The 12,542-nt window shown below is 46.6% G+C and overlaps 1 protein-coding gene across 1 annotated transcript in view; it reads left to right on the plus strand.

Annotated features, from left to right (window-relative positions):
- The first annotated feature begins 226 nt into the window (after positions 1-226).
- Positions 227-12,542, plus strand: part of LOC147620708 (uncharacterized) — a 43,211-nt gene continuing 30,895 nt past the window's right edge. Inside the window, exons 1-3 of the mRNA XM_086824981.1 lie at positions 227-397; positions 9,238-9,997; positions 10,113-10,619. Coding sequence (XP_086681107.1) covers positions 9,247-9,997; positions 10,113-10,619 — 1,258 coding nt within the window. The 5' untranslated portion in view covers positions 227-397; positions 9,238-9,246. The remainder of the gene's footprint in view (positions 398-9,237; positions 9,998-10,112; positions 10,620-12,542) is intronic.

Raw genomic sequence — 12,542 nt, forward strand, 5'->3', positions numbered from 1 at the left:
TCCCCTCCTTGCTCCTAACATTCACAGAACATCACTTGTTATTTTCAACATTACCATCAAGTTCTAAAGATTTGTGTCCTTAGTTCTCAAACCTCATAGGGTGATGAGAACTGAGGAGTGTAATCGTGCATGATTTAGACTAAATCTTTTCCACAAAGTATGAAACATTGTTAAGTGTGGGTGGTGGGTGCGCGAGGCGACGTGTGTTAAATTGCCATTTAAGTTGACAAACATTCTTAATTATGCTAAAGGTGACGCTGACAAAAAGCACGAGTCTTTCTCTACAAGCCATGCACAGTGTTTGTTAGCGCATTTTCGTCATAGCTTATATTCGCAAGCTAACTCTCTACCTGCTGATCACAACCATAAAGTCTGTGTCATAATCGCTTCGCTCAAGGTATCCCACTGTATGATTTTGAGAGAAACCACGAAATGGGCGATGAAATGTTCCACAATCACCTTCTTATCCTTGGTGCAAGATAAATAATATTGTTAATTTATATATTTTTCGAATTTGAAGCGATTTATTTTGCAGAAATAGTGCTTGTGTTGTGTGGAATTTCTGCTTGGGCACAGGTATTTGTATGTATGTGTGAGAAATATGGTATCTGTGTGTTTGTGTGAGTATATATATTTACATTCTGAAGGAATTTGTTTGCCAGAAATAGGGCTGCATGGTCACATTATTTTGTGGCATTTATGTGTGTGTTGTGTGTGTGTGTGAGAGAGAGAGAAAGAAAGAAAGAAAGAAAGATTTTATTAACGTCTTCCAAAAGACCGAACTCGGCCTATGAGACAAATCGGTGTACCTGTATGGGGTATCCTCTGTCATCCCAACAAAATGAAAAAGTACTGAACTAAAAAGCTGAATCTGGGTGTGTAATAAGTACAATGAGTGGGGGAGGGGATGGAGCTCTACTACTAGGAGAATGCAAAGCTATATGCATGGAGTATACAAGCATGATATGCAACCTAGTTAGCTCCATCCTGTACCATACTGGGGGTATAAAATGGTATACATCAATGAAGGGGGTGTCCACAGCTCCCTGAAGAACATGCCTGGGTGTGCTCTGAAGCGAGCTAGTCGCTCGGCACCCTCTATGTGAAATTGAGCTTTGATCTCTGTCATCTCTCTCTGGTATAGGCGTGGTGTCTGAAAGCCAGGTGTCCTCTGTCTCCTGCGGGCTCTGAGTGTCTCTGCTCTCTGGAGATTAATTTCTTGCTGTGTAGGGGCTGGGAGTGGGATGGATCTCTGAAAAAATGTAGTAATCTGTGTTTGTCGTCCCCCCTCTGGAGCTGTCTGAGCCTGTAATGATGTCTCTCTGTGGCGCTGTATGTCTAGAATGCATCTCCCCAGTATGTGCTGGTCTGTTGCCTCAAAGATCAGGCGTAGGGAATGTGGCTCTCTGAATAAAATGGGATATCTCTCTCTGATGGCTGTATATGCTCTGCATCTGCATACATAATGCTCCTCACTCTCCACCTCCTCTCTGCACAATCTGCATACCCTCTCCTCTCGGGGGATCCGTGCTGCTTTGCTAGTCTCAATCTCCAATCGGTGTGATGAAACTCTAAGCTGACCAATAGCCACTCGGGAGCCGTGTGGTGAAAAGCCCTCCATGTATCTAGGCCTCTATAAATCCATCATCAGTGATACTCATGAAGTGATCTCTGTAGTATAGCATCTTCGGTGGAAGAGGCTATGTAGGCGATATCCATGTCTCTCGTGTATAGAGCTGCCAGAGGTCTTGTCTCAATACTCTGTTCCTCTCACTATGAGAGAGACAGATATGTGGTGCATCCCTGTCATACTCGAATGGTGGTAGATGATCCATGTCTAGGCCATGCTGTGAGAACCAATGTGTGACCTGTGCATACCATGATCCTCTGTCTCCTGCCTCAGCCAGCTGTCTAGATGCCTCAAAAGCTCTGTATGACAATCTGTCCTGTGGCATCTCTCTGAATCTGTCTAGCAGGCATATAGTCTGAAATATAGCCTCTACCATCATAGGAGGCGCAGCAAACTTTGCTCGGATAATGTCATGAGGTACTGACGGTTTGCTGCGTATCATGCGTGCCATCATGAGGGCCTGTGGTCTCTCTATCTGTGTCCACCAATGGGTAGCAAGGCCTGGCGCCCATACCGCTGCTCCATACATCAATGCCGGTGTGACTAATGTGTCAAATAGGGGCTCTTGAAAATGCGCCTGGTGACACTGTCTCTCTAGCATAGCCAATGCTGCATATCCCTGTGTCAATCTAGCTCTGGCTGCTGAACCCATGGTGAAGCGTGTGGCTGCCTGCAGAGAAGGTAACCCCTAGGTACACGTATAATGTCACCACCTCCATCTGGCGTCCTGCGAGAGTGAATGTCAGCTGACTCCTGCCCTGTCTCAATGTATGAAAGACCATAACCTTGGTTTTCCCAAGGTTCACAGTAAGACCCCTCTGTGTGCATAAATCATCGAGTGCATGTAGATGTTGTTGTAGACCACCTGTTGTAGACCACCTGGAGACTCAGACACTAATACAATATCATCAGCATAAAGCATAATATGTACTGAGGTACCTGCTAAATCAACTCCATCTCCGCCTCCCTGTGTAATGAAGTCAGCCACCTCATCAATGTATAACCCAAATAGCGTGGGGGAAAGTGGGCATCCTTGCTTCACACCAATGGTGCTAACAATAGTCTCGGACATACCTCCTGGACATCTGACTCGCCCAAAAACCTGCTCATATAATGCATAGATGCCCCATGTCATATGTGATGGTATGCCAAGAGGCTGCAGGCGCTGAAAGAGCCTCTCTCGTGGTACTGTGTCAAATGCCTTGCGGAAATCCCCAAAGCAGCAATAGAGCTTTCTCTTCCTCACTCTGGCCTGATCAATCATACATCTCAAAGTGAATACATGGGCAGTGGTAGAGAAAGCTCTCCTGAAGCTTGCGTGCCCTGATGAGCATAAACCTGCTCGCTCAGCATATAAGCTAAGCTCTTGCTCCAACACTGCACCATAGAGTTTGGCCAGCACGTGGCCAACCATAACCTAGGCAGGACACCTAGGCACAAGGGATTTTTTTGAGAGGATAGGGCCTCACCACTAGAGGGACGGCATTCGAAGGCTTAGAGGATTGGACGGCACCATTATTTCTGAACCGCTAGCCATAGACATTGGCTTCTTCAATTCCCTCCTCACTGCAGAGCCTCACTCCCCGCTGCTAATATAGGATGCAAGAGAGGATCTGGCAGCACATGTGTGAGGTGGTTTCACCGGCTCTTTGGAGTTTCTTGATGACACCCTTCTCTTCCGAGGAGATTGAGAGGCTTTGCAGGCACTCCCTAGGGGCAAGTATTCTTGGAGGTCCTTGGTCCCTGAGCCCGAGATGGATCTTCACAGAGATGAGGTCCCGTGGCCTAAGCTTAGCCTTGGAGGACTGATTTGCGGCCAGCCTCTTTCGAGCTTGGGACCACATTTGTTTTTCTTCTCACTAGTCTTCCCTAGTTCTAGACGAAAGAGAGACTTCGTCAGACATTGGTTTGGAACCTCACTGATTTCGTCGTTGTTGGGGTTCCATGGCCGGAAGTAGAGGAAGGGGAGTTACCGTCGATCCGAAAGGACCGGGAGGCTCAAACACAGATGTGGGATCGTGTCCACGCCAGGGTCCGTTCATTTATCTTTCTCAACTGCACACCGCAGGTAATCAATCATGTAAAGCATATGACGCTGGCCAGAGGTATATGGCAGCATTTGGCCTCTCTTTACAACAGGGTATCGCCCATGAAGAGGATTTCCTTGGAAGTACAGATGCGGGTTATGAGCCCTGCAAAGTCGTCGACGATGCGGGAGCATATTAACAAGCTGCAGGCTCTTCAGCAGGAAGTTCTTCAGGCTGGGAAGGAGATATCGTCAGAGAACATGGCCATAACGTTGCTGTCGCACTTGCCCTCTCAGTACTCAGCATTTTACTTGTCTTTGATTACCAATGGCAGGCTCAGCACCATCACGTGGGAGGAGCTTGTGTCCATGGTCTTGGACTAGGAGGAACGATTCACGAACCCGCCTCAGGGTGGAGGTTCGGAGGCCTTATCTGGCCAACGGTCGAAAGGTTGTAACACGGGCAAAGGGAAGGCTTCGTGTCGGAGAAGTCGTCTGAGAAGAAGTCCGTTACTCACCGCGAGAAACTAAAGGCAGAGAGGACCTGTAATGATTGTGGCGAGAAAGGCCACTATTGGAGGCAGTGTCCCAAGCGGAAGACCGAGAAGGGTGAAGATTCCTCAGCAGCAATCATGAGGACTCCGGCTTTTGTGCACTTGGAGGTGGTGGACACTGATGTTTCATTTTCTTCAGGCAGGGAGGAGATTGGAGGACTCTCCGCAACGGATACTCGGGAGTGGATTCTAGACAGTGGTGCTTCCATTCACATGACTCCTTCCCGCTCTAGTTTACAAGATCTCTGCAAGCTTTCTGGTCACATTCTTACTGGGGATACATCCACTATCCCAGTTCACAGTGAGGGCAGGTTGGAGATAGTTCCCGATGGCAGAGGGGGGAAGCATTCCTCCCAGGTGTTGTATGTTCCGTCACTTGGTTTTCATCTGTTGTCAGTGCATCAGGTTTGCAAGACTGGCGTATGGGTGGAGTTTGATGAGCATTTTGTTGCTCTCCGAGACAAAGCAACACGCCAAGTGGTTTGGGAAGGCGGAGTGGAGAATGGAGTTTACAAGCTTTCAGCACTCTCTCTCCCAGGTCCTCAGGTTTGTGATGAGTGGCAGTCTGGTAATGGCCACTTAAGTGTGGATACGCTGCAGGTGCAGGCTTTCCGGGACTAGATGGTGGATAGCTTGCCAGTAGATGGCAACAGTTGGCAAGAACTCTCCAGTACTGATGTTGGTAGTTCTTGTGTTCATCAGTCAGAGGAAACTGAAGAGGTAACTTATGCTCTGATGTCTCGTAGTATTCGGGACAAAGAACCTCGAGTAGATGAGGATGTTCTTTCCATGGGGACCTTTTGGAAAGCCGAGTAGGTGGCAGTTGATTACTTGCAGAAGGAGGTAAATATTCCAGGCTTTGTGGTTCTGGATTCAGAGGGGGTGGTTGACGGGTTTTAGAAGGCCTTGCGTGGTCTTCAGCAGGTTTCCAGGACTTGGTTTTGCACCGTAACAGGTGTTGCTCCTTGTGAGCAGTGTGATGCCTCTTTGACTCAGAAGAAGCAGAATGGTTCATTGATCTGGTTGATGGACACCAGATTGGACAGGAGCTTCCTGATGAGGCAGTTGAGCTCATGGTTGCGGATGACTCTTTGGGAGGCAGGATTGCGTTTTCTGTGGTTTCTGCGGCATGCGAAGGATCATGGACTCTTGTACATAGGAGGGGGATTGTTGGATGGAGTTCGACTCCACGGTTGGAGTGACTCAGTTTGGGGAGGAGATCCGGACACGAGGAGATCTACTTCAGGCCCAGGAGCAGTTTTACGGAGCAGTAAGAGACAGTCGTCTTTTGCCTTGTCGAGAGTACCGGGCTGTTTGTGATGCTGCTTGTAAGGTGGTGAGGGTGCAGAGGTTGCATTGCAGGTTTGGGCTTCCACTGGAGGAACCCATGGTCATCCAGAGGCACTTTGTTCGTGAATAGATCGTTGTTGATGACATCTTGCTAGAGTTCTGTTCGACGGAGGACAGTACGGTGGACATCTTCACGAAGTCGCTATCTCAGGATTTGCTCAGGCGGCACCCTAGCTCCTTGTGGTTGGTTTTACAGCCAGGAGCTGAGAGGGGGTGTTAGAAGTCATCTCCTGTCTATTTTTATACACCAGGGCGTTTGTTGTGGGTGTGCCTGCCCTTATGAGGTGTTTTCTCATTTTTCCCCACTCCGTATTTTTCCCCATTTTTTCCCTATTATTCTGTGGCATGGGAGGCAGTCTAGTAGTGGCAGGAGGACCTTGAACCTGGCCGACTGCATCTGTGGAGATTCTGGAAGTGGCCGACTGCACTGCATGAGTCGTGGGACCACTCTGCTGCTGGCCGACTGTGATTTTTCAGTCGTGGAGGTTTCTTGTGTCCAGTCGGCTGCCCTACAGCAGGCCGACTGCTGATGGGGGGCCATATAAATAGGCCCCCAGCCCCTTGTCATTTTTTGGATCATACTCGGGATCTTCTTGTGTATATAGACCAGAGTTACACGCCTCTATCTCTCTCTCTCTTGTGCTGTGATTTTCTGCACTGCGTTTTGCTCGTGTTCCCAGATCTGGTCATCATCTCCGCTGCGTATTCTGACAGACTCGCCTCCCCTTCAGTGGGTAGGGGTTTTCTTCAGACATGATATCCTGATGGCAGTCCATGGTGCAGATGAAGGCCGAGAGGCTTTTTTGTGGATTTGGAGTAGCGGTGCTTTCCTCAGGATTAGAGAGAGTGAGGTTACTTGGATTTACAGGCCACTTGTTTGGTTGTTACCTGCTCCCCCATTATATGAGATGGCCTGTCTTCGCGAGTGGCCACAACTAGTGACGAAGGGTCCCTCTCTATCCCCTGGTGGTTTTCTTGTCTACCTTGATTGATGCTAGGTCATGTACTTAGCCTTTTCAGCTCTATTTTTGGTAACTAATGGAAGGTTCTTCTCTTGGGTTAAATAAAAGGAATGCTACATTCTTTTTACACAATTAGAGAAATGGCCTTGGTGGGTGAGTTAAAGAGGAAAAATAAGTATGTCTTCTAGAAAATAGACTTCTTTTAAGTAAAATAAAATCATACAAAGGGAGATCTCAAACCAAAAGGTAGGGAGATCTCAACCAATCAGGAGCACTATGTTGGCATAAAAGCCCTGTAGTAGTGGAGGAGAAGAAAATAACATGGTAGTCTATTGCGTTTTGTTTGCGCAGCTCTAGAAGATCCCTAAAGGAGGGCCCAGATGGCCAAAAGAGAGTGAACGTGTCACTCCATGTATTGATATATTGTCTCTTTTATGTTCAGGTATGCTTTAAAGGAGTTTCCGTTTTTGAAAAACAGAGGAGGCAACGAATTGTGGAGGCAAGCTATATTTCTGGCTGGGCAATGGAGATAAGGGTTGAGACGAAGGTAGAAGAGGCATTGAGCTAAGAGACGGTCTTTTTTTTCTTGGGGAGGGGGATGTGGAGTAAAGTAACAAGGTAAAAAGAGGTCGACACGAAGATAGGAGGCATATGAAGCAAGAGAAGGGGGGATGGAGGTGGAAGTCCACCCCCCCAACCCCCACCACATGCGGCAAACAACCCCCCCCCCCCCCCCCCCCCCCCCCCCCCCCCCTTCCTTCAACCCCCCTGGGATTGCATTATGTGGAATAACTTGATCTTGGCTGAGAATGGTAGACCTCTTGGGGCAGCTACGCTTAATCAGTGGGCTGGCTCGGAGACTTGCTTCCCCATAGTGTTGGATTTGAAGAGGCTTAAAATCCTCATGGAGGATGAGAGAGGGATGCTTACACAGTATTTGAGGGGCTCTACTTAGAGGATTGTGTAGATTGATGCTGCCATAGCCAACCACTGGATCACAGGGACCTTCTTGGAAGGGCTTCATCACTCGTGGTTTGGAGTTTTCTCCAGGATAGGTGTACCTCTACAGGTTATGGGCCTCCCCACTCGGAGGGAGGATGGTGGATGGTATTTGGAGAGATGTGACGTGCATGATATCACTGACGGCCTAGTGCTGCATTTTGTGAGGGTTGTTGGTAGAGCAAGGAAGCACTGTTATACTGATCTTCCCCCAGGGATGATCATAGATGCTTGGAGCCTTGGTTGTATGGCAGATTGTGCAAAATGCCAAGCATCTTGTCATGGGACAGGTTTAGGGAGTCCCTACTCTTAGATCTCATAGGGAGGCTTATGGTATCACACTTGACATTCAGAGCACTTTTTGAAGGAGGAGGTGGCATTCTTACAGGACACAGATATCCTCCTTTATCTCTATCTGGTGTCCTTGCCACCAATCAGTGGAGATCAGTTGTTGGTGTTAGCCTAGCATGCAAGAGCTTCAGAGATAGTCTAGCAGTGGCTATGGGAGTGAAAGGAAGCACCGATGCAATAGCACGTCTCCTTGGAAGGCTGATGAAGGATGCTTACATTTCTTTTGGTGCTATCATTTGGTGGACATAGTGGGCCCAGAGCTGAGGTATAAGGTGAACATCAGGGATTAGCCATTATGAGATCTAGTCATTATGATCAGCCATAGTGGGCATAGTGGACATAGTGGGCCCAGAGCTGAGGTATAAGGTGAACATCAGGGATTAGCCATTATGAGATCTAGTCATTATGATCAGCCAGGCGGTGCCGTCTTTAGGGCATGCTGGAGTCAAGATACGTCCCCGAAACATAGAGGTTGTAGTGGAGATTATTGCTAGTACTGCAGCCTGGCATGTTTGGAAGGCTAGATGCACTGAGGCCATTGAAAGCACTATGGTTTATGAGACACAGTGCATTTGCAGGATTTGGATTGATATCATCCACACCTTCATGGCCACTTGGGCCTAATCTAGGGATCTTTGAGGGCTGCGGAGAGAAAGCACGGCCAATTTATGAGACACTGGGATTATGGCATCTTTTTCACTCCCACTCATATGTGACCTTGTTGGCAGCACAAGGTACCAGATTGGTTGAGATTTTCCTGTTGTTTGGTTTGAAATCTCCCTTTTGTATATTTTTTCATACTTAATCAGAAGTCTCTTTTCTAGGAAAAACTAAAATGGCAGAGGGCCAAGAAGGGGATATCCACCCTTGGGCAGGTCTGCCCAGCCAGTCGGCTAGGCCTGGGTGCTGCCCAACAAACAGGCACCAGCCAAGAAAGCGTGCGCAAGGAGGCCAGGGTCTGCAGTGTGCAAGCGCTGCCTAAAAGGGCAATATCTGCATCTGGACCAGGTCGTGGAGAATATAGAAACAGGCCAACTCCTGGGGGGGAGGTATAGAGTAACATTTCAGAGAGATGGATTAGGAAATAGGATGGCAAATCTGAAAGGCAAGCATGGTGGGGGTGGTGGCGGACATTTGTTGCAAAATTGTCTATATATTTGTGAGCTCAGTTATTTTAATTGCAGCACAAAAAACATGGTTTCGATGTGATCTTTTGTGTGTATTGTTTGGCCTCTGTTTGAACTTTTATCTCATTGAACCTTGCAATATGTTGGTTAGATAATGCCCCTTGAACCATGTAGCATTCAAGGTATTCATATGTTTTTTTTGTTGGTGTAACTCACTTGTGAATCGGATCTTTCAAAGGGGTTGAGGATGGTAAGATGTGCCAGAAGCAGCAGCAGTAGCGATAGCAGATGCTGCAATGGAGTCAGCAGCAGTAGCGATAGCAGTAGTTACAACAGCAGCAGTAGCTGCAGTCACACAGACCACATCAATAAGAAACTTGAGGAACACAATAGCCTGCAGTGTGGGTATTTTTGCGGGAGGGCTGATGGGGACAGGAAGAAACGGTTCAAATCAAGGCATGCGATGATAAGCAGGAGGTGTAGGGACGGACACGACGGGAGACTCTGGATTTGGCATGGTATCAGAAACAAATCATGTAAAAAAGAAGGCAGGCACTGTACGGGACGTGGTGGTTCTATAAGAAAAACCAATAGAAAAGACAATAAGCCGAGACAGTGTGCTAAGAGAAAGAGATACAAACATAGAACCTCTCCTGAGTGTTGCTGCAAAGCACCTGCTGGGGATCCTTGTAACGGTGACTTATATGGTTTTGTTGCAGCAAAGCCAGGTGCTGATGATTTGACCAGGAATTACTACAACCAGAGAAAGAGAAGGCGTCATGCATGGAAACACAGTGAAGATGGCTCTTGTGAAAGGCCATTCAGACCTAAAACCTTAAACTACGAAAGTGCTTTGTACAGAGAAGACAGTTCTACATTATTACTTGTTGATATGGGTTCGAAAGGAGGATTGTTCACTGGCATACCAAAACCAGAGCAGGTGACCGTGGACAAAAGTGCTGGTATTGAGGAGATTCCAGCACACAGTCTCGTTAGAGGTATGTTCTATAGTGTTTAATCTAACAATCAGTTATACTATACAAGTGTCCATTCAAAACATCTTTTCTGCAGCAGTTAAATGCGTGGGAATTTTTCTTTCTTTTTTTCTTCTAGATGCTTCTTTGAGTATGAAATCAACTGAGAAACGAAAACAAGTTTTTCCAGCCAGTGGAACAGAAGGACCCAAGTTTAGTAAATGCACGAGTGAGACTGGACAAGAAAGGGACATGCTGCTCTTATCGTTAAACTGTCCAGAACCATGCAAGCCAAGAGTTGAGGACATTCTTCATGATGACTTCAAGCTTAGTCTACCTGCATACTCTCTTTGCAGACATGCAAAGCCAACACCTGCTATCGTTCCGGAAACTGCAGCAGAAGGCTTGGGAGCTTCTACGCCTTTGGGGCTACTACGAAAACCTTCAAGTGATCATTTCAACCAAAGTCTCCCTGGTTATGGGCTTGGGCAGTCTGAGATTAAAGAGATCGATTTGAACGTTGCAGTAGAAGAGAAAAGTATGATGGAGATATCCAAGCTTTCAACCCCTCCATCGTGTGTATTAGAAGAATCGTCCCCGATCTTTCAGTTGCCTGGTCCTCGTGAAGTGTTTCCAAAGCATAAAGGTGAGGTTCAAACTGTTCCTGTCAATCTAGCTTCTTGATGTCGTAAAAAATATAAAGTTATCTTGGAGACTTATATAAGCCACTAATGGCACACCTAGATGCTGTTCTCTTCTTTCTTCTGGGGATATTTGTGTTGGTTAATGAAAAAATGAGAATAAAGATGCAGCTGAGATTGAATGGTTTGCCAATTACTGAGTCTGCCTCGTGTGCTTATGAAACCTAAGGTTAATGACAAAATGAGAATAAAGATGCAGTCAGATTGAACCTTTTGCAGTTTACTGAGTCTGCCTCATGTGCTGATGATGAAACCTATGGTTAAAGACCAAACGAGGATAAAGATGCATTTCGAGATAGAACGTTTTGCAGTTTACCGAGTGTGCCTCATGTGCTTATGAAACCTATGATGAATGACAAAATGAGGATAAAGATGCAGTTGAGATCGAATGTTTTGTAGATTATTATTATTATTATTATTTTTGCGAAAAAGAGACTTCTATTAAGTATGAATAAACCTTACAAAATCACGGCTGGAGGCCAGAGCAAAACAAAACCTCATCCCAAAATGTAGGTTGATCTCAACCAATATGGGACGAGCCCATGTGGCTATAAGAGTGTGAATTATATCTCCCAATATAGTACAAATGCACTGAGTGTCATATATATGAGTGCCCTCAATAGCCTTTGTGCATTTGGCCCTCCAAATCTGCCAAACTGTGATACTGGCAACGAGCTCCCAAGTTGTATCAATCCTCTGCAGAGGTGGTCTATACTGGGGTATGAGGAATATCCTATAGCATGCAGCATTGGGCCACACCTCTCCAGAACATTATGGTAGTGTCGTGATCCCTGCCCTCAAAAAATATTTGTGGAGCAGACTGAGTGAGCCAAGCACTAGATCCCCGAGTAACATAAATTGTCTCTCTTCAATCTGCACATAAGTTGAGGTATAGAGCTACAAATCCTCTGAGCAGCTCTACACCCCCGATACAATGTTGCACTGTCTTAGAAGCTCCTTGGCGGGGTCTACTCCAAAAATAACCCTCCACTGATTAGTGGGAAGGCCACCATATAAGAATAACCAAAAGAAGTGAGATCCGGCTGAGTGCCAAAGTCTATGCCAAATTCTCTTTTTAATCAATGGGGTGATGTTATAACTTTCCCACTGCAGCTTAAGTGTAGGAGTCCTCTGAATCATGATCCCAATGAAGATATCTGATAGGACATCCACCATACAACCAGACGCACCAAGACCCATGGGTCACAATATCAGGCAGTGCCAGGAATAGTTGCTAGCGTGTCACATTTCAACAATCTCCATCCTGGCTGGATAGAATAAAAAACAAGATCTCCCTCCTGATCTAGCAAGGCTAACACCTGTGATGGAACTTGTCTTGGAGAAAAGTCCCAGCCACCTAGGATGATGTTGATCGTGAAATGTGCTAGTAATCCACTCATGAGGTACAGCTGCGTGAATTTGGTCGATTCGTCTAAGACCTCCTCTAAGGTGCTGTGGGTGGAGACAAGTGTAACTTTTAAAAGAATTCCAGGCAATAACTAGTGATGCACTTCTCTCCTAACCAGGTCACTCCAGAGGCAGGCAAAGGTCGTCCAACCTCATCTATAATGAGGTCATTCCATGTAATGGGCTTTCTATCAGCCTCATCCACTGATGTAGGAAGCCTCTGTCTCAAAAAAGGTCCATAAGTGGAGAAAGTGGCGGCCTATACTCTGCCTCGGTGAAAATAAATGTGAACTGAGCATCCAATCTCCACCACCATGAGGTGAACAACCGGAAATGTGAAACATAAAAAAATCCTTTCAAGGCTTAGTGCCTTGGAGGAATGTTTTGACCACTAGCCTTGCAAAGCAATGCCCTACACTGTATATCTGGATCTACAATATTCAGCCCTTTGTGTCTAAGGT

This window comes from Cibotium barometz, chromosome 31 (assembly GCF_041138505.1).
Source record: "Cibotium barometz isolate CiBa-2024 chromosome 31, ASM4113850v1, whole genome shotgun sequence".
NCBI classification, from domain to species: Eukaryota; Viridiplantae; Streptophyta; class Polypodiopsida; order Cyatheales; family Cibotiaceae; genus Cibotium; species Cibotium barometz.